The sequence below is a fragment of the Sphaerodactylus townsendi genome, linkage group LG13 (genome assembly GCF_021028975.2).
Source record: "Sphaerodactylus townsendi isolate TG3544 linkage group LG13, MPM_Stown_v2.3, whole genome shotgun sequence".
Lineage (NCBI taxonomy): Eukaryota > Metazoa > Chordata > Lepidosauria > Squamata > Sphaerodactylidae > Sphaerodactylus > Sphaerodactylus townsendi.
The window spans coordinates 21,637,306-21,660,248 of record NC_059437.1 but is presented as its reverse complement, the minus strand read 5'-3'; the positions used below and the strand labels follow the sequence as shown (position 1 = coordinate 21,660,248).

Genomic DNA, 22,943 nt, shown 5'->3' with positions numbered 1-22,943 from the left:
GTATATCACTACACAAAAGGATTTATTTTTGTGGCATTTTATCAATGCACAGAGAAAAAAAGTTCATACAAATGTAAGGAGATTAAAATTATGTGTGCTGCAATTTTGGAATCAGTTTCTAAAAATGTTCTTGGCTAAACCAACAATGGAATTCAAACATTTTATTTTTGCCTACAAGTTGCAGCTGTCTTATGGCAAGCCCACAGGATTTTCAGGGTGAGAGACACACACAAATCTGAGTCCTCCCCCCCACCCCCCCCGCAGCTGCTGTGATGCTGGAATCTACCCTCAAACAGCATCAATTTCAATGGTGTTTAAACTAGGGAGCCCAGATTCTCCTTTTAAATCCACCTTAAAGGGAGAATCTGGATCCCCAGTTAAAACAACATTGAAAGTGATGCTGTTTTGGGGTGGATTATCCCCCACCCTGAAACAGCATCACTTTCAATGTTTAAACTGGGGACCTCAGATTCTTACTTTAAATCCATCCCGAAGGTGGATTTAAAAGGAGAATCTGGGGAAATTTGGAAGGTGCCTGCTGTCAGAGGTGCAATTGTTAAGCTAGCATAACCAAAATTCAGAGTATCTTTAGGAGACGCTCCTGATGATACCACCCAGGTTTGGTGAAGTTTGATTCAGGAGGTCCAAAGTTATGGACTTTCAAAGGTGTAGCCCCCATCTCCCATTAGCTCCCATTGGAAACAATAGGGGATAGGGGGCCCTTTTGGAAATCCATAACTTTGGACCCCCTGAACCAAACCTCACCAAATCTGGGTGGTATCATGAGGAGAGTTTCCCAAAAAATCTCTGAAACTTTGGTTCTGCTAGCCTGAAAACTGTGTCCCCTGCAGGCCAAAAACCAAAAAAACCCCACTAAAAATGCAAAAAAACCAAACTGATCTGAATTTTTTGCACACACCCCCCCCCCCCCACCCGGCGTGTGCCTGGTGCAACGCGCACCCCCCACCCCCCGGCCACCTGGTAGCTATGCCTCTGGGTGTCTTCCAACTCTATGATTCTGTGAAAAAATTTTCCTCCTAACAAAAGATTTTTGACTGCACACCTGATATTGGATGCCCCTGCCCTGCGAGGTCACAATAAGTCAGATACAATTTATCTGTCTGTGTTTTGAATATACTTTTGATTTGTACTTCAGAAATGTCTGTAACGCTCTGGAGCCTATTTTAATATGCCTAATAAAGGTTGTTGTAACATTGGTAAGTCAGCTGTTACTTTCTAACACCATCATCAGACCTGCTTAGTATAGCTCCATGAGTTGGCACCACCTTCTTTCTGTACCTAACTTTGTTTTTCTAGTATTGTTCATAGGTGGCAATGATGTTTGTTAAAGTTTGCCTGGCAGAACCTGTTGTACACCTGTGTGCTTTGTTTTCTAATCCACCCCTAATGGACCATCAACCTGCAGATCTTTCTCTTTGCTTGGAAATGGGTGGGTCAGGAGAGAAAGTGATAATGGAGTGCTTGCTGTTCAAGGATAAAAAGGACTGAACTTGAGCAGGGAGGGGGACTTCAACAATCAGCAGGATCTGCATGTGGGTGGCAGGCCTTCAACAAGCAGCTGCAAGAGCTCGTTCCCTCCATCCTGGCAAGAGAATGCCACACTAAATGTAATAAAATGACATTTGCTTTGAAGAAACAGGACAAAAAAACCAAAAGGCTGTTTTTCCATAGAAATATCTTTTGAGAACTTATGGATATTTTCAAAACCTAAATGTGAATTAATACATTCTGATGCTAAATTAGTGCATCTCTGCAGACAAAAACAGTTCTCTGTCTTTTATATGTGTTTTTGACTGTTGACTATGTCATGTTGTACTGGTTAAGAGTGGTGGACTCTAATCTGAAAAAACCCTGTTTGATTACCCACTCCTCCACAAGAATGGCAGACTCTAATCTGGTGAACCGGATTCATTTCTCCACTTCTCCACATGAAGCCTGTTGGTGACACTTTCCTGGGCTAGTCACAGTTCTGTCAGAACTCTTTCAGGCCCACCTACCTCACAAGGTGCCTGTTGTGAGGAGGGGAGAAAAAAGTAGGGTATAAAAACCAACTCTTCTTCTACTACTAGTAAGACTGGCTGATTGATTTTCTGTGTTCGGGCTGCCCTTTTTTCCCAGGGTTTGGGCGTAGCTAGTTTCACAACTGGTGCCATCTTGCAATAGTTTACCGTTATTGTTTGCATAGGCTTAAGCATTTTACATTGTTATATTCATCTATCTCTTCACTTTTACAAAATGCGTACAAAATCAAACAAAAGGTTAACGTTAAGATGTGGAGTTTTTGTTTTCCTTGGGGGCCCATATCCAGCCTGATGATTCCTAAGTTGTAGCTGCTTCTGGCTTATTGTGATCCTATGAATCAGTGTCCTCCGAAGCGTCCTATTGTTAATGGTCCTGCTTGGGTCTTGCCAATTAAGGGCCATGGCTAAAATATTTGCCTTTTTGGAAGTCCACAGTGTCCATAAAACTCTTTTCCACCACCACATTTTGAAAGAAATCTACTCTCTTCTTGTCTGCTTTCTTCACTGTCTAGCTTTCACACCCATTCCTAAGTTATGAGCATCTATTTTTCTCTGAACATGGTGGTGCTGTTAGTCTTATAAAAGTTATTGACATAGTTTAATCATTATTGACTGAGCTGTGGCAGCTACAGCTTGGGGCAAAAGTAAACAGCGTTGTGGAACACAACATTTTGGAGGTTTTTCCATGGACACTTGTCAGTGTATCTTACAGTGCTGTTTGAACTAAACATTTCCAGTAATCCCTGTCACATTTCAAACAAATTCCTATGTTCATGTGTTCCATGTGACAACTAATCACTCAGTATGTCATTCAATGACTTCAGCTGAACCGAACTGAAATTTTCACATTTCCTCCCAAAAGAGAACCCAGAATATAAGATGATCCCCATAAAAATGTTATATACAAAAAAAATTTATATTACTGTAAACAACTATAGCTTTTGTGAGAATTTATGTCAGCCTCTTATTATCTCAATGGCAACCTTAGAGGGGGGGGGAACTAGTTTTTATTTTCACTGAATACAGTATTGTGTTTTGTTATAGTATGAAAGAAGGGCTTGGGTTGTGTGTGTGTGTGGGGGGGGTCTTCTAAATTTATTACGCCTCTTTGCAAACCATTACTTGATATTACAGTCATCTGTGAAGTTGCCCTCAGAATATGTCACTATGAGACCTTGACGAGTTCTCAGAAACATTAGTTGGACATACAGTACACTGCATAGAGGATGTACAAATGTAATGTTCCTTTTCTCTGTGTAGAGTGCACCATTTCTTCACAGTGAAAGATGGAAACGAGGCAAAGGTCCATGTAGGTTGTACGTTGAGGTTTACTAGGATAGACTGTACTGCATGGAACCTATTGTCAAATAGTCCTGACCATTTGAAGGAACATGTGTCTTCTCCACCAGTGTTCTAAAATTAGGTACTATCTATACATGCACTGGTGGTAGGATTGTGCCTGCTGGCCATTCCCATTACTTCCACATGTTGTCCGTTCCTAGTATACAGATCTTGCTGCTGCCATGTATTGATGACACTCATCCTTAGATATAATTTAGGAAAGAGGCACAAACAACTGTGGCTATAGTTGTGCATCCTTGTAGCAGTGCCTTTCAGAGAACCTATTGGTGTTGTGGAGGGTTTTGTGTATCACTCCCCTGGGGATGGCTGGGGTCACCACAGAAAGCCGCTTCCATGTGTCAGCACTCCATTTTGTACAGGTTCCCCCTCCCCTTTTGTTGTTCTTGTTGAAAATAACTTATTTCTACACATTTTTTTCTTTCTCCTTTCATACAGGTTGTAACCCTGAGTAAACATTCCAGAAGCTATCACTACATGATTGCTAACCTGGTAAGAACTTTGGGAAATAATATGTTGACATTGACGTTGTTTCATTTCCCAGTAAGCTAAAGCAGAAAGGCTTTGAGAAGGAAGCAAGATCCCAGGAACCATACAGCTATCTCCCGATGCTCAGTGGGGAGGGTTGGTCTTGTGTTTCTTAAATAGCAGCCTTCCTTCCATCTCACAGGGAGTTCAGGTGTTATTCCCTGGCATGTTTCAGTTGTTTTGTTTTGGGGATTGTGACTGTGTTTTAATGGTTTTGTTTTATTGCTTTCTTTGTAAGCCTTTTGAAGCTGGTCTCTGGAGAGGCAGCATATGCATTTTCTAAACATGTTTTTGTACCAAATGAACTGTTTTTGTACTGAAGGGGAATTTTAGAGTTCAAAGTGAGTGCGTACAAATCTGTTTGGATCCTGGCTAGAATATAGTTCTCAAATATTGATGAAGTGTATTAGAAAAAAGGCCAACATTGTTATCATTAATATTCAGTGAGTAGCTCTGAGTGCTACTGAAGAAGTTACTTGCTCTAATAATTTAATTAATGCGAATGTTTAAGACATTTTAACCCACCTTTCCCACCATGATGGGCTCAGAGTTGGTTATAATGTTATTTTAAAACAGGACAAGTATTAAAAACAATTCAACAGCAATAAATTTTGCTGTTTTATTTTATCATGGAACAGCACAATCATGATAAATATCATGAAACAGCACAGTCGATTCCAAACGTTCATCTTCATGCTAATGATAAGTATCCAGCCATTTCACAATATCTAACTATTGGTAAGGAAAGCAGATTTACAAAGAATGCATTATTTGTATACCCTCTAAAATGATAGTCAATAATCCAAATCTCTTTAAAAATGCAGGGTCACTTTTGAAAGATGCTACCTTATGCAAGATTATTTTACAGCTGTACAGAAGCCAAATTTAATCTGTAAAGCTCAGTAAAGTTGCCAGCCTTCTTAACAATTCATTTGTCCAGGTCTGGCAGTATATCTAAAACTTACTGTGGAGAAAGATATAACTCCACATTCTGTAAGCAGGAATGAGACACCCTAGATCATAGGTGTCAAACTCGCGGCCCTCCAGATGTTATGGACTACAGTTCCCATCAATCCCTGCCAGCATCATGGTGGCAGGGGATGATGGGAACTGTAGTCCATAACATCTGGAGGGCCGCGAGTTTGACACCTGTGCCCTAGATTCATCTGTTTTTAAAATATACTTTTCCATTCTTCATGTCAGGTTTTTCAAAATGTTTCTTATTATAGGCCATTTTTGCACTAACAGCTCCCTGTGGGTTTGTAGTATTTCGTTCCAAAGCTTTTCCCCCTGGGGCATGAGGAGATCAATTACCCTCTCCCCTTTCCTAGCTTTTCCGTTGGCTTTTTCCTGACATCGACTGTGTGGCAGCAGTTACTCTCTGCACAGGATTCAGCTTTTGATGGCCTGAGTGTCTATCTAGTCCCCATCATGTCAATCATGGGGGCATCGTTTTTTTCTTTTTGATTTGCATGCAGTTGAATGAATGCATCTGTGTGGCTCCGAAGCTACACTCTTGTGTTGGTTGCCGGTTCATGCATGTGAGGAGAGCCAAGTAATGCCCCCTCTTTTCCATGCAGGGGGAAAGGGCATCATGGAAGGGAAAGAGTGGGGAGGAAGGAGTAAAATAAACCCGAGGCAGCCATGGTGCGCTCATGCGGGTTTGGCTTCCTGGGGAATTGGAGGAAAAGACCCCGGTTTGCCCAAATCGGGAAGATCCGTGTTTTCACCCATCAAAAGAGCAAGTGCGTTGGGACCTTTGCATAAATGAAAGTTATACCCGGATAATATAGCAAATAGGTGGTGTAACTGAAAATCTGCCCCAACAAGAAGGTACTCTTGCTACGAGGAGAAACCCTGTGTGTAAATGGCCATAAAGAATTGGGGGCGGGGGGGTTTCCATTCAGCTTCTACAAGCGTTGTACCTGCAACTGACCATTAATGGGAGGTTCTGATTTACCTTCTGCCAACCCCAACGTACCACAGTTCCCTTACTATTGTTTCTCCAGCCCTAACTCTCTCAGCTGTCCCAAAATCTCCTGCCCCTTTAAACAACCTTTCCCCATCTTACTTGCTCCTCCTGATACCAGTATTCTTTCAACCTTTTCCCACTTATTCAAATGTTTGTTCCACCTTTTCTCCAAGAAGCTCAAGGTAGGTACCATATATAATCAAGTATAAGTCGACTTTTTCAGCACTTTTTGTGCAGAAAAAGCCCCCCTCAGCTTACACTTGAGTGAGGTGAGGAGGGGAAGCCAGCCAGGCTGGATTCGAGCCCGGCGCAGTCTGCAGAGATCCCCTCCCCACTTCCATCGGAGACCCTGTGGGGCCTCGGATGGAGGTAGGGAGGGAGGCTGGCCAGGCTGGATCCGAGCCCTGCACAGGCTGCAGTGATCCCCTTGTTGTCCAGTTCTTATGTGCATTTCCCACCTTAGGCTTATACTCGAGTCAATAAGTTTTCCCAGTTTTTTGGTGGTAAAATTAGATTCCTCAGCTTATATTCAGGTCGACTTATACTTGAGTATATATGGTAATTTCATTTAGGTATCCCCAATATGATTTTGTTTCACGTTTGGGAGAAACCAAACCAATTTCTCTTTCCTTTCCCCACATCTTCTCATTGTAAGCAATGTATTTTTCAACATTGTTTTGGCAGCAGTTGCATATGGACGGTGTAAAAAAAATCATTAACAGTAGTAACACAAGTGAAGTAAAATGGAAAAGTTAAAAGAACTTAGAACAATCTTGACCACTCCACTCATTCCAGCTTGGGGGTTTCATTAAGAGGCCCCCACCTATCTCGCCTTGATCTATGCACTGATCATTAGAGGAGTTCAAAGTATAGAAGAGTTATATTCAGTCCACAATACTGGTGCTGGATAAATAGTAAATAGAAAGTGATTTTACAAATGTACAGTGAAAATCTCTCCATCGTAACATTAAAATCCAATATGTTTACCACTTCCATTTTGCAAACATTATGTGGGTCAGTTTCTCTCACTTTCTCAAGGAACAAAAAGGACACAGCAAATATAAGCCAAAATAAAAACCTTGCCTACTCAGCTTTTGACAACATAGTTGGATTTAAGAACATTTATTTTTATAATTAAAAAAAATAATCATAAGAGAAACAAACTGCTTTTCTTTTTCCTCAGTTGGCAAAGTCCCTGGAGAGAGCCTCCCTCTAAGCTTTCTGTTAATTTTCTAGGGGTTCACAGATATTTCCGTGGAAAGAGTGGTACAAGGAGGTGCCAACGTGACTGGGTTTCAGATCATCAACAATGAAAACCCCATGGTCCAGCAGTTTATGCAACGCTGGGTTAGACTGGATGAAAGGGAATTTCCAGAAGCCAAAAATTCACCGTTAAAGGTAAGCATTGTATTGCAGTGGCTGAATGGCTAAAGAAGACAGTTTTGTTCCCACCGAGCTCAAAAAGCTTAGCCTGACATTCAAATGCTAGATAATTTCAGGCAGTTTAGAATGTTGTTGGGCTGGTGATCTGAAAAAAGCAGACAGGGATGTGCAATCCAAAAGCAGCTCAGTTTGTGCTAAAGCGATGAATTAGGATCAATCAAGACATTAGTGAATGCAGAGAATGTGGGTGTGATTAAATGTAGGAGCTGGCAGAAATTAGCCATTTTTTAAAAAACAAAGGATGGATTGTATGGATTGGATTGCAATTGCAAATGTGGTCACAAATGCAACTGCAGATGAACTTCACCTGGATACGCCTCACCCCCTCCCACCTGTGAGGTGGACAAAACATATACTTAACACTGTGCTACGGAGAGAAACACATCTTACCGTGACACGCCTCTGAAGATTCCAACCAAAGATGCAGGTGAAACATTAGGAGCAAAAGCTACAAGACCATGGCCACATAGCCCAGAAAACCCACAACAGCCAATCTGGACTGTATTCTACTATAAAGAGCTCTGGAATGTATTTTCCTGTTCTCAGTTAGGTCCAGTTAAAGGCAAATGGGATTGTTTTGTCACTGAAAAACATGTTTTTTTTAAAAAAAAATACTCTTAATACATTGCTTAGAAGCTACACTAACATTTGTTCAAATTTACTCTATATTACATAAATTTGCACAGCATTTATCAAACAGGCTCTTCCCTCTTTAAAATAAAAAACCCTCTAGGCTTTGAAATTGATGTACAATATTTTTGATTGGAAAATAAAATTGGCTAGAGACTAAAACCCTGGTGTTTAATTTATTCAGCATTTCATCAGTTCCTTTCTTGGCTTTCCCTTGCATGCTCATGCATTTGTTAGCAGAACTTGAGTAAAATAGAAAATTAGATATGTCTCTTGGCTTGAATCAGAGGAGATTGCATTAAATTTGCTGATCATTGAGGCAGGCGGTGGGGAAGAAGGGGGCTTTATGTAGCATTAGATTGGACAGCTACTGCAGGATCCCTTTTCAGGGACGAGAGGGAAGTATTCATGCAAAAATAAAGAGTACGAGTATTATCTTATTCACTGTTGCTTGGCAGGATGTTCTGTAATATTGGGTCATTTTAATTGTTTTGAAAAGGAGGAACAGGAGCCCTTAAAAAAGAAAATGGGGTGGGGGCAGATAGAAGACAGGTTTTTCTAAAAGGTTGTCTTCTGCTAACCATTGTGACAAGTGCTGGGGCATGTAGCTGCAGTTTAATGTTTGGGAGCTTGATTTCCCCTGATGTTGTCTGCATAGAAAAACAAGAGTCTTGGGTATGTCTTAATTTATGGGTCCCCTAAGCTAAGGCAGTAGTTTTTGTACGCTATGAAGACTGTGCTGCTGCTGTCAAAAACAGCAGCCCTGTGTTTCTTTCCCCTCTCCCCCAATAACATTGAGTCAAATCAATGTCATCATTGTGTGGTGAGTTTCTCCATACTCACAAACATTAGGGGGGGGGGGAATGGAATAGAGGCAGAGAACTGTGAGAGTGCATCATGCATTTTGCTCTATATTACAGGATAGAAAAGAGGAAGTAGCACAAGGCTACAGTTTTCAGAGGTAGCCATTCTCATACCACATTTATTTAATGTATTGTCGAAGGCGTTCACGGCCGGAATCACTGGGGTGCTGTGTGGTTTCCAGGCTGTATGGCTGTGTTCTAGCAGCATTCTCTCCTGACGTTTCGCCTGCATCTGTGGCTGGCATCTTCAGAGGATCTGATAGTTGGAAAGGAAAGCAAGTGGAGTATATATACCTGTGAGTAAAGGTCAATAGGTGAGGGCATCTGAATAGGAGTGGCCTGGCAAGTGAGTAACAATGAAGTGTAGCATGTGAGTAACAATGGAGATAGCAAGGTCAATAGGTGAGGCATCTGAATAGAAGTAGTCTGGCCTTTGTTCCCTTTGATTGTCTGTAGTCATCCTGTGTCTGTGTGGAGCTGATTAGTCACTGTCTTGACTCTAGTGTTTTTCAAAACTGGCAGCCAAATTCTGTTCATTTTCATGGTTTCTTCCTTTCTGTTGAAATTGTCCATGTGCTTGTGGATTTCAATGGCTTCTCTGTGTAGTCTGACGTAGTGGTTGTCAGAGTGGTCCAGAATTTCTGTGTTTTCAAATAATATTCTATGTCCAGGTGGGTAATCTGGAAGAAACCATGAAAAGGCCAGACAACTTCTATTCAGATGTCACTTCATCGTTACTCACTTGCCAGGCCACTCCTATTCAGATGCTCTCACCTACTGACCTTTACTCACAGGTATATACACTCCACTTGCTTTCCTTTCCAACTATCAGATCCTCTGAAGATGCCAGCCACAGATGCAGGCAAAACGTCAGGAGAGAATGCTGCTAGAACACAGCCATACAGCCTGGAAACCACACAGCACCCCATATTTATTTACTTTCTTACTTCATTTACAGTCCACCGTTCTACCCAATAGGAACTCAACATGTTTTACATTATTTACTGTTCCTCATTTTATCCTTGCAACAACCCTGTGAGATGGGTTAGCCTGTAAGAGTGTGACTGACCCAGCAACCTTCCATGGCAGATGGGAAATTAAAACCTGAGTGTCCTAGAGCCTAGCTGAATGTCCTAACAACTACACCATAGTATTTTGCAAAAAAAAATTACCTATTTGAATCTGGCACCATTCTCTGGCTCTATCGATCCATATGGGGGACAGGATTAGCTTCAGATATAGGATATTTTTGTTTCTTCTTCAAGAAGGTCAGGGCAGTGGATGGTTGTTATTCTTTATCCGCACAGCAATCCTGTGAGGAAAGGAGGATGAGAGAGCCCCCTTTCATCTAATGCAATGGAACTTTTTTTTAGTAACTCGTAGAGAAAACCAGCATGGTTTAAGGATTAGAATATCCAACTATGACTTGAGAGACATGGGTCCAACTTCTCCATCTGCTATGAAAACTTGCCAGGTGACCTCGGGCTGCTTCCTTCTTTCAGACAAACCTACCACACCGAGCAGTTGTGCGGATAGAATGGGGGCATGGGGCAGGAAGAGAGAAAGAACCATATATGTTTCCTCAAGCTTTGTGTAGAATGGGTAGGATAGAATGTGTGTGTGGATAAAGTGCTGTCAGATTTCAGCAACTTACGGTGATGCCAGGAGGGGATTTCAAGGCAAGCGAGAAACAGAGATGGTTTGCCATTGCCCTCCTCTACAGAATATTCCTTGGTGGTCTCCCTTTCAAGTATTAGTTTCCAAGATCTGATGAGATCAGGCTATACTATGCTGCCTTGCCTCCCAAATATGATAATTAGAATAAGTAAGCATTTCACAGCTGGTTTTGTGTCCATTGTGACTTTGGGAGCTCTGAAGATTCAGTTAATTACTCTTTAGAAAAATCTATCAGAAACAGGATACTGACCCTGAAAAAGCAATGTGTTCCTAAAGATATGAAATCGGTTTTGAAGAGGTTTCTACCTCCTTCTTTGAAATAAAATATAGCTCACTGGCCAAAAATGCCATTTAGAGATCTTTCTTTCCCAGTGAATGGGAATGTTTATCAGATTTATCACCTCGGTAAGAACTGTAATTTTGAACAGCATGAGAAGGTAGAGAAAGTTCTTTTTCAGAAAGAAAAATGAAGAGATTTATTGCTGGCCTCATATTTGTGCTAATAGAAAATATGGTCCAGAGAGATGTGATTCATGGTTGCTTTGCTTTTAACATTGAACCGGCTAGCTCATATAGTGGCTAACTCATTGTTTAAACAGGGAAGAAAAAAAAGGGCAAAGCAAAGAAAGAAATCTGTGTGTAAGATTGCTTTTTGCAACGACAATGTTGCTGAAAATTGCTCATTATCTAATGCTACATACAAATAATGAGGACTAGCAGTTTGTTTTACATCGGTGCTGGCCCACATCATTTGGCAAGAATGCCACAAGCCAAGGGCTAAATTAGAGTAACAGGTGAACACCTAGCATAGCAGTGCAAACAGCGGGCATTAGCTCACTCATTTCTTTCTCCTGAAAACTGAAAGCACTGAGGGAAAGCACAACTGGTGAACTGATACCAATTACCACTGTTGATGGAGAGTATAAGTTTTCCTTCTGTTAACCATTGTGATGAGTGCTTGCTTATTTCTGCTTGCTCCTGGCCACCAGTAGCCCACCACAGCCTAAAGGGAAATATCCCTGTATGTTAAATGGACTGTTTGCCCCTGCACTGGCTACTCCCCCAGACCATTTCAGTTCGAGAAAATTACATGGTGGTGAAGTCTTAATGTTACTTTTCCCATATACCACATTCTCAATCCGAATCAGGCCTCTGCAAGACTGAAAATTAAATTTAAGAATCACTCAGAGCTCCAAACACAAAACTCCCAATGTATGTCTGGTTTGGGCCTGAGATAATGGCACTCTAGTGTATATTACCGTACCCACAAATGGATTCTTCATGCTGGTTTTATTGTTCATTGTTCTGTTTCTGTTGTACTGATGTCTTATATGAACCATCCTGAACATGTTTTTGGCATAGAAAGGTGGGCTATCCTTTTTCAAATAAGGAAACAGGAGCTGAAAATGGAAACCTGTCCTTCTCAACGGGCAACCTCTTTTGCTGCATGCTAGTTGACCTTCCTTTGTCAGGCAAAATGGCTGGTTTAGTAGTCCACAAAGGTTGGTTGATGTTTCTTCAGCAAGGAGAAGATGGGTAGGTAGGGGTTCCTGTACCTTGGAAGTCTTTCTGTTTTTGAGTGGAATGCCATCAGAATTTGGAGAAGGCGGTATGTTTCTAGCTAAGGAAAGGAGCAGAGGGGAGAGTCAAACTAGCAACCATATGGGTCCAATTTGGATTGGGACTGAAGGGGAAAGAGGTTATCCCTTCTTCCCAAACACACTGATTTGTGAGTTCCTAACCAGGAATGACCCCAGAGATTTACTGATTGGGATTAAAGATACAGACTGCATACATCTTTGCCCCAAAAGGTCATTTCAGGATGGGAAATGACAGAGACCGAACATGTTTAGATCTCTTTGTCCCACAAAGAGAGGGCAAGAGTTTGGATCTCTCTGCCCACACAATGATTGTCCCTATTTGGATGCTGTTTAGAGAGACAAAGCACTTCAGTTTGCTGAATACAGACCTCCCTCATCTAGTTTGACTCACAGAAAGCAGAGAGGAGAGAGAGAAATTCATCCTGAAATTGGCTCATATAGTTATGCAGTGATGAATGGGGGTGGGGCAGCTTTTGAAGGTGTTCCTTTACCCCACTGACTGCATGTTTCTAAATAAATCAAATATTTCAAAGTTCAGTCACCTTTACAGGAATCCATAACCCTAGAAATACCTCAGGAACTTCTCACTGGTTGGGGGAGTTGGAAGTGTGCAATATGTCATTGCAAAATGAAGTTTGACATTTGAAAGAGTAGAGATTAGTCAGGGTGGCTGTTCCAAGGGAGCAGGGAACAATGGGCCACCAGCCGTTCCCAGAATGCAGTTTGTCAAACTGTCTTTGCATCCTCTTCAGTATACATCTGCACTGACCCACGATGCCATACTAGTCATAGCAGAAGCGTTCCGGTACCTCCGAAGGCAGCGTGTTGACGTCTCCCGGAGAGGAAGTGCTGGAGACTGCTTAGCAAACCCGGCTGTGCCTTGGAGTCAAGGAATCGATATAGAAAGAGCACTGAAAATGGTAAGGACAAAAAGAACAACAAAAACTTGCCATATACTGAATGCATAGATTATCTTCAGGGCATCTGGAAATGTGCTTGGCCATGCATGAACTGTAAAGCAAGGAATTTGATCATCTCATATCAAATGGGCTGCCCTTTTTTAAATCAAAAAGGTACGCACACCCTGCTTCGCATATAAAGCTGCCTTGTTTTGAGTCAATCCATTAGTCCACCCAACCCAGTGCTCTGATTGACAGTAGCTACTGGAGATATTAGGACTGAGTCTGTGAACCTGTCATAGCCCCCTCCCACTAAATCAAAGCAAGTGTTCCCACCAAGATCAAGAGCAGGCAATATTGAGTGATACTGAGTCTCAAAGCAGTTTACAGTTACTTTCCCTTCTTCCCCACAACAGGCTCCTTGCATTATATATGGGACTGAGAGAGTTCTGAGAGAACTGTGACTGGCCCAAGGTCACCCAGCAGGCTTCATGTGGAGGAGTGGGGAAACAAATCAGATTCTCCAAATTAGAGTCAGCTACCCATGCTGGCTCTCCCTCATGCTTGTCCAGAAAGTTGGACTTAGTATTGTTACAATTATACAGTTGTGGGGGGAGGGGGAGATGAACAGAAGGAATGGTAAGGGATTGGGGATTCTCTTTGAGCAGGTCTCAGAGAGGAGGGAAAGTTTATGGGAAGTGGAAGGACTAGGTTTGGGAAGGGAAGTTTGGAGTAAAGGAGATTAGTGAAGCAAAGCAGAACATTTCATATGTTACTTTGCCTGATCCAACAGTCTCATTAAAGTTACTGAAGTTTACAGTAGCAAGGGGAAGATGTGAACAGAAGGGGTTCCGACCCTAGAGTCCAATGATGGAGCAGCAGTCCTAGGGTAGGACTGGACCTGCTTTTGTTCCTTTTATGGTGACTGACCAGAAAATCCTGGGAACTGTAGTTCTGAGTGTGGGGGTGGGAATGGATCTCCAATCCTCATTATCCTCACCAAACCACAATTCTTGGGATCAGGGAAGAGGAGGGAGCTATTACTGTTAAACTGGTATATAAAACTGGATGTAAGCCTCCAGTGTAGATATGCCTTCAGAGACTGCAGAAGTTTGAAGTTTTCTTTAGGGTAAGTACACAAGACTGCCCTGCCAACTGGCTACATGCCTGCCTCATGAATTCAGGACTCTACTTCCAAAATCATTAATCTCTCTTACTGTCCAGACTATGTCCCTGTGCTCTCCTGGATGTAGCCCAAACTCATCCTTATCTTCAGAGCCCTCCATGGCTTTACCTTTACTTATTTTTCTTCTCCCCAGTCCTGATATACCTCTGCTCGTGACTTACATTTCTCCAGCTCCACCACCTTCAGCCATTCAAAAACCTACAATTCCTTCAAAGGACTCCTCTTTTCCTTCCTTGTTGCTCCTTATTCCAGGAAGAAGGCAACCTCCCCAAATACCTGCAGTTCCTCCTCTCCCTTTCTTCTGATCCTTCTCACACCCCGACTTTTCCCATGATGCTTTTTGCACAACCTCTTCTGTGTCAAAACTAAGCCTAACCACATTTAACTGAAATGAACTGAAATTATCATGCTGTTGATTCCTGCCTACTTCTCTTTGTCAAATATTAGAACGTTAGCCTCTCATAGCAGGGACTTGTCTTCATGTGCATTGAAAAGTACATTAACGGTGCCTTAATGAATAAATAAATGGCAGTACTAAGAACTTGCCAATGGTTGTCCACATTCACTCTGTATAGAGTGTTATTTCCCTACTTAATAATCTTCACTGAGATGAACACGAGTTGCGCAGGACTGCACCTCTGCTCAACTTCCTTTCAGTGAAATGGGGTAGATGTAAAAAACATTCCAAGGAAATGGCATGTATTACAGCATGAGCAATTGTGAATTTGGTGATGTTCCCTTATTTAATAGTATCATTATTTTGTCACAGCCCCTTAGGGACAAAGCAATTGCTTTAAATTAGTTTCATTTTCCATTCTGATTAGCAAGCCACATACTGTTTCAGTGACAGTAGTTAGCCTTTGTTAGTTATGTCCATTTTGTTCTTGGTACTTGGGGAATTATTACAGTAGCACAGTACCACACAGTGGGTCTGCCATCACTGACATGGTAAGTGGGTTGCTAATCAAGTCCCTTCTGAGTCTCAGCAGCTAGCTAGAATTTGGGAGATATTTTATTTAAAAACCTGATTAATCAAAGAGTAGTAAGTCGTGATATATGCAAATTGGAGGCATTTGTGGAAGTTGGGCACTAGCGTGTGGATGATAGATTCATACACTGCAAAATCATCCACATATCATTTAATGACCACTGATAATTGTTGAATGTTCTTGTCCATTTTCTTTTATATGAAAAACCTTATAGTTTACAGATGCATCTTTCTGGTGAATGTGTTACTCTGGAAGTGCAGGTTTGTTTTTGTTTTTTAATAACTCCACTGTTGTTATTCATCATTGTTTCTTTTGATAGATAAAATTTTATCCTGTTTTCTTTCAATCTACTGTTATAAAACTGTAATAAATAAAGTGCAGAAAAATAGAAGGAATAAATTCCTCCTAGAGTTAACAGAAGTGGGTGAAAGCCCCTTGAAAGGATACAATATTTAAAACTCTTTAGAAGTCTTATATTCTCTTCTATTTGTCATGTTAAGGTTCAAGTGCAAGGAATGACTGGAAATATCCAATTTGATACCTATGGACGTAGAACTAATTATACAATTGATGTGTATGAAATGAGACCTGGTGGACCGCGGAAGGTAAGATAGAGCAGCTCTATTTTGCTGTGGCCAAGAATTGATGTTTTGTTTGGATACTGTCATCAGCTGTTTAAAACAAAAGCAAGATTTTAAGTCCATAGTGTATGTGGAAAACCAGGGAACTGTGGGTTCAAAACTTTGCTTTGTCTTTAAGTTTACTGAGTTGCAGCAGTCAAAGGAGTCTCTCTTAGAACAATGAATTGTCAAAGGCTTTCATGACCGGATTCAACTGGTTGTTGTGGGTTTTCCAGGCTGTGCGGCCATGGTCTGGTAGATCTTGTTCCTAACGTTTCAGATGCAGGCAAAATGTTAGGAACAAGATCTGCCAGACCACGGCCACACAGCTTGGAAAACCCACCACAACCCATCTCTTAGAACAATCTGCCCCTCAGGGTTTTCCTTATGGATAAAATTAGTCTGCGTACCTCTGTAGCGTCTGAAGATACAAATGTTATGAACCAATAGAAATCAAATTATGCCACTCTTGTGAATATTGCAAAATTTTAATGCCACATGGATTGCCTCCTACTGGCTCTCTGATTGCTTGCCACAACTGGCAACATGAAAATGACCTAGGACACAGATCCGATTTGGCCTGGAAGCTGTACCTTGGTTTTCAGCCCTTCTGTTACCAGTCAGACCCATGTGGGATGGGGGTGCTGTTTTTAGGATACAGTGTCTCTACCTGTCCTGAGAACCTTAGAGGTACCTAGCAATACAGTGCCAAAGTGGGCGCCATCCCCTGTATTGGCTCAGTGATAACAATAAGGAAAAGAATCTGTCTGAACAAGTCTTTTGCCAACATTGACTTGCAAAACTGCCAGCCTCACCTTTCCTAAATTAATCAGGAAAGACAAAAGCCGATGCTTGGGAACCAGTCCCTACCTGGGGTCTGTCATACAACTGCCTCCAGTCCAACAAAGGATAGGCTAACTGCAATGGATAAGCTAACTGCAATGGCTCTGCAATGGTCTTCAGTGAAGAGCCCTTTGAAGACCATTGAAGTCCATTGCTGAGCCTGAGAGGATACAATACAACAACAGTCTCAGAGAGTGATGTTGTTAAGTTCTGGGAGCTTCGCAAGTGCATTAGCACAGACAGGTTGTACTCCAGGGGAGCTACTCTTACTATTGGGCTGGAAGAAGTATCCAAGAAATTTAAACCTAAACGGTGGCGAATTACCCCCAAAAAACTGTTTTAGCATGATGTTGAATGCTAATAATGCTCTAATGCCCAAGTAAATGTATATTTATGAGGGCACTGCTGCATAGTTAAAAATTTTGGATTGTTTGTTATTGAGGTTTGAATATTTGAGTTCTATATATTGTATATAAAAAATCTCTGGAAATAAAAGCCTTTAATTCATTGAAATTTATTTAGCGAAAAGAATTGCAATTTTCTGATGTGCAACTGTACTTATAAGGAAAAAAGTAAGATTATCACAAGAAATCATGTCAGTAATGTAGAAAATATTGTTAAATATATTGGTTTCGAGAGAGCTACCAGCTACTGGTGCAGAGTGGTATTAGTCTAACTATCTGAAGACTGGCAACACTAATGCATTAGGTTAGACCGAGAGTTTGCAATTGGTCTAAAGTCAACTGACAAGCTTTGTGATGGAAAGATTTTGAACTCCGATCCAATTGGAGTACTGATAATGGGGACATGGGAGCACATGTGTGTATGTGGGGGGGGGGGGCGGCAAAATGGTGTGTGCCCAAGCTGCCCACTGCTGAGCACCATCCCACTCCCAGCCTCCCTGCAGACCAGCTTATGGGGAGGGCAGGAGCTGGCCTGCAGGGGATAGGCTGCCATGGCGGGTGGCCCAGGTGGGTGCCACAGCACAGGCTGGCCCAGGAGCCAGCCTGCCACTGTGGTGCCCATTCAAGCCACCACCACCCCACGAGCCATGCCTACCCCTGGCCTCCCTGCTGGCTCCTGTAAGTGGGGCATGGGGAGCGGGGATCTGGGGGGGCACGGGGAGGCAGTAATGGCCCCGGGCACCATTTAGGCTCTGTACACCACTGCTCAGATCCTAGTCCACATCTGTAAGCACTATACCAGAATGGCGTTTTTGAAGGGAGAGCAGACTCCCTTATATCATTTTTACCCCCTTGTAAAAACTGGGTTTAAGGGCTTAAATTATATAGCTATGTAGGCATTTATACTTCTTCTTTTATATTCTTCATGTAATGAAAACTGATATAACAATATATGAATGAAATAATACAAAGCAGTACAATAACTACTTGCAAAAGTCTCTTTCCGTGCAACTCATCCTTCCAAAATAGCTCCAAATACCCCAAGAGAGAAGAAGGAAAGAAAGGAGAATGTTAATCCTCCAACATGTAATCTTTCCTAAACTGTTTTAAAAATGCTGTTTTTTCTGCTATTAATTTATGTAATCTGTTTGGACTACCAATCAGCAAAATATTTTAATTTCTCCCTATAGAAGACCAGCTGTTGGAAGAATGGTTGGTAAAATATTTAACATGGGACTAACGTGGCATTAACATATGCAATTTTCATTGGTAGGCTGGTTACTGGAATGAATATGAAAGATTTGTGCCCGCAATTGACCCATCTGTGTCTAATGACACTTCGTCGGTAGAGAACAGGACCATTGTAGTCACCACCATCCTCGTAAGTTCCATGGCCGCTGGCTCATATTTAGCTCATTCAGGATTTAGATCAGGATGCTTGACTGGGTGTTGACTTGGCTGGCCCTTATTTTAAACAGCCCTTATATTTGCATTGAGAAAGTTCCAAAGGGTATGGGATATTGGGTGGAAGGTCATAGATCCCCCAACCCTGTTTATTATTATCTTGTACCTTGCAAAACATGTTAGAATATCACTTCCATTGTACCAGTGCAGTGGTTTAGGAGTTAGGTCCTTTCAAACATCTGGAACATTACTAAAGAAGAAAAGTGGGGAGCTATGAGACTCACACCAGACAATTTCTATCCTTCCTCCCCTCCACTCTTTCACCTGGCTGCCTACCTGCAGCATGAGAGACAGGGGACCTTGCTTGCCCACTCCCCTGCTCTGCACACCCACCATCCTCTCACAAGCTCTTTCTTCCCACTTCTCTCCTCAGCAGTCTACCTGTCCCCCTCCCCACCACCAGGGGCACTTGTCTGTTCCTCTTCCTGCCATGATGGTGGCTGCTGACCTTCTTCCTCATCTAGCTACCTGCATTGCCATAGCCTCTCTGGCACAGTAGCACCTCACCTCCTCCATCTTCCACATAGTGCAAGACAGATGAATGCTGCCGAGCTGATGGAGATGCATTGTCTGTGTAAGACAAGGCTTCTCTGTTTGGGAGGATTTAATCCCCTTGTTTTTAATTTTCCACCCCCACACCCAGGTTTGTGGAATAATCTCTGTTCTCTCTACATGCACCCTGTCCATAGATTTAAGTATCCACAGATGAGGCCATGTTGAGAATTAGATTATATTGACATGTCTTAAATCAAAAGTCTGTTGATATTGTTTCCTTTCTCTCATTTCACAGGAAGCTCCTTATGTAATGCGCAAGCAGACCCCTGACCAAAAAGAAGGAAATGAAAAATACGAAGGTTATTGTGTAGATCTTGCTTATGAAATTGCAAAACATGTTGGAATAAAATATGAACTTTCCATTGTTCCTGATGGTAAATATGGAGCGAGGGATCCTGACACAAAGATGTGGAATGGCATGGTGGGTGAGCTGGTCTATGGGGTAAGTTGCCCTTAAAGCATTCATACATATATTGTGGTTTTGGTAAAACAACACATGAATAAGCTGCAGTCGGGACAAAAAGCTTTATTGGCACTTTCAATGGTTTACATTCAAGAAGGCAAGCAAACAAAAACATCTCATTTGGAACGGGCAGTGTGTTTGTGAGAGCATGCAAAATGATGGTTTTGCACCCAGTTCTCAAAAGAAAAATTGCTTGAACTTATTTTCCTGCATATGCAGAATTTAGATTTTCTAGAATACTGATTCACATTCCCAGCTATGGGGGCTGTCTTTCCAAAAGACAATTCATGATCATACCTGTAAACACCCTCTGTGTTTTGGATCTTAACTGAAATCTGCGATAAAATATACGAAAAGGGCCTGTTTGTCATTGATGCCCCCCAAACACAGATGCTAAGTTACTGCTGTTCAAAATTACATGACAGAATACTAAAATATAAACCTGCTTTCACATAACCCTAGCAGATGCTACCTTTGCAGAAGGATTTTGTAAGCTGTTCTTTCATGCTTTCCTCATCTGAAACTTTTCCATCTTCTAAAAGATATAAAGCTTATCCCCCCCCCCCTCGAGAAGTGGTTTCCTTTTCATCATTTCCAAAAGCAGAAGCAAAAATCCCTATTTTATGTTCTGGGTCTATTTCTGAGTTGGAGGGGAGGGGAGGAAGGATATTAACCTGAGGGGTAAATATCACATTTTCCCTTTGTCGACAAATTTGTTGCAGAATACTGTGCAGCAGTTCAGTCCAGCAGAAGCAGATGGTTTATACACACACACACACACATATATACACACACACACATATATATATACATATATATACATACACACACACACACACACATACATAATTATAATTTTAGATCAATTCATGGAGGACCTGTCCATCAATGGTTATTAGCCATGGTGAGTGAAAGGAACCTCCACATTCAAAGGGAATAAACCTCTGAAACCCTGTGCCAGGAAGCAACACCAGGGAAAGGCCTTGGGATCTATGCTACTTGTTGGCCTTCTGGGGCAAACTGGTTGGCCACTGTGTAAAACAGCAGGCAGTGCCCAGCCCTCCTGACCTCATGTGCTAGATTCTCACCTCTGGACTGTATCTCACATGCCTCCCCCAGCCAGGCTGACAGCACCTTTCTGAGTATGCCCTCCCTCCCTTGCCCAGCACAAGAGCCATGTTCCTGCCACCTTCTTGGCCTTCCATCCCTGGGGGAGGGAATCTCCACAGCCCAGCATGCCACACTTTTCCTAGGAGGCTCGCTGTTGGAGGGAAGGGAGGGAGCAGCTGGCCGAATTTGCCCCCCCCCCCAGTGATGAATCCAAATGGGTGCCTAGGGCACAAGTTCCCGCTCTTCCCCTCATTCCGCCAGTGTCTTTTATACTAATACTCATGGCCGACAAGTCTTCCCTTTTCGCGTGCTGTGTTCACTTACTGTACAATATCCTGTCCTCCACTGATTCAGAAGCCAGATTGCTGTGTGTTCAAAAGATATCCTAGAAAAATGTTTATTGTACTATGAAAGATTATGCACAGGTCAAAATATCCTTTAGCAGCTACAGTGTATGAAATGGCACTGCCCAGTGTCATAGTGTTCATGTGGAGGAATTGACACGCATGTGCATTGCAGACAAGATGCATCCATTTCCTTCTCTGAAACTGAACTTCTCAAGACCCCTGGGAGGGAGGTGAACCCAAAATTCTGACAGTGTTAACAATACCCACAGGTTTTAATAAGGCATGCCTGAAAGGAACAAAATAGGACTGGTGATTTACAGATGATAACAGATGGTAAAAAATAGGAATTCTGGTTTATTTGTCTTTACTCCTCCCAAATAATCCTTTGGGGAGGATGCTGAAAATTCTCTGGTACAAATCCCTGAAATGGCCACTACCACAAATCAGTTTCCAAGATTTCAGTTTCCAGATTGTGAAAGAAAATAAAACATTAATAAATAAGTTGGATCTATAAAGCCCTTTCTGCATATGCAGAATAACGCACTTTCAATCCACTTTCAATGTACTTTGCATCTGGATTTTACTGTGCAAAATAGCAAAATTCACTTGCAAACGATTGTGAAAGTGGATTGAAAGTGCATTATTCTTCATGTGCAGAAGGGGCCTAATGCTGGCGTGCTGTTGGCATATTTAAAAGAGTCTGACAAAGTAGAGGAAACATTTCCCCCCTCTATGGACCAATAACAGTGTGAGAAGTAATTCATTCAGTTCATAGGTGAGCAGAAGTTGGCTCAACAAGAGGAGGAGCTTCCTCACCAAAGCATTTTTGGGCGATTAGAGAAATGGAGGTGAAGCCGAGACTGCTGTGTTGTGTTCTGACACTGTGATCAGCTTGCCGTGCCATGTCTGACCATGTATTTAACCTCAAAAGGCTTGATGCTTATCCACAATAAAAATGTGGGTGAGTGATATGAACAAACTTGCACTCAGAAAGGATTTGTTAAACACCTGGAGCCTGTGTGATGAAAATGTTCTTGCTGAGTGCGAGCGGCTATTTGTCTGCTTTGAAATCATAACCGTCCCCATTTCTGTGAGCATGTCGGAAGCCTCGTCCATGTTGACTATCTTCTCATCTCAGCTGCTGTGATGGCATGTGGCAGTCAATACCAATTTATATCTGACATAAGCTGGCAAGGAGGATTTAATCATGGATTTTGCAGAAACCCAGTGCATCACACAAATGGACTATCGCATGTGAAGTCCTGATACGCATGCAATAGTAGCATGCTTATGTGATGCATTCCTAGGCCACAGGTCTTTGATGTGACAACAGTGCAAACTTGATGATTGATGGCCTAGTTGAAAGGAGACACTGAGGGGATGAAACACAATGAGAGCATTTTATTTTGTGGCTACTCCAAAAAGAACACCCCAGTTGGGGTCTCAACGGAGATAAAAACCTCCAATGGGGAAGCATAGATCCCTGTGTTTCAGACTGAGTGGAAGCAAATGTGGCTGTAGGAATTAGAGGAGAATGACTTGGTAGCAGAGAGGCAGCAGGAGAAGGAAGTATTGCTTAATCTTTCCTTTTCTTACCAATTTAACCCTGAAAACACCTTTCCCAAGCTATTTTTTCCACAGTTGAAATTCCAGATAGGAGGAGTCAACCCTGTTTCAGAGAAGTTAGTGGGAATAGGAATTTGCAGGCGAAAGCACCCTTCACCCACCTGTTTGCAGTTGGTCTGCTACTAAATGGGTGGTTTGCTCCCAAAATCTATATCTGCATTTGACTATCTGCAGCATTCAGGTGTCCAAAGGTCAGATGCATCCCCAATTTTGGAGCCAGATTTTTGTCCTGACATGCAGGAATAAAAAACAGAGCTAGCAAACATTTGAGAGACCTTTTGGACCTCTGTGATCAGGAAAGGTGACCCTTTATAAATTTCTA

At 42.1% G+C, this 22,943-nt stretch overlaps 1 protein-coding gene across 7 annotated transcripts in view; it reads left to right on the top strand.

Annotated features, from left to right (window-relative positions):
* GRIA3 (glutamate ionotropic receptor AMPA type subunit 3) overlaps nucleotides 1-22,943 on the top strand; it is a 221,850-nt gene that overhangs the window by 129,713 nt on the left and 69,194 nt on the right. For all 7 annotated transcript variants that reach the window (XR_007246017.1, XM_048514048.1, XM_048514049.1 and 4 more), the window contains exons 5-10: nucleotides 3,840-3,893; nucleotides 7,138-7,299; nucleotides 12,868-13,035; nucleotides 15,690-15,794; nucleotides 18,330-18,437; nucleotides 19,311-19,517. Coding sequence is in view for 6 of the 7 variants with exons in the window: in XM_048514048.1 (XP_048370005.1) it covers nucleotides 3,840-3,893; nucleotides 7,138-7,299; nucleotides 12,868-13,035; nucleotides 15,690-15,794; nucleotides 18,330-18,437; nucleotides 19,311-19,517 (804 nt within the window). In the remaining variant the exon portion in view is untranslated. The remainder of the gene's footprint in view (nucleotides 1-3,839; nucleotides 3,894-7,137; nucleotides 7,300-12,867; nucleotides 13,036-15,689; nucleotides 15,795-18,329; nucleotides 18,438-19,310; nucleotides 19,518-22,943) is intronic.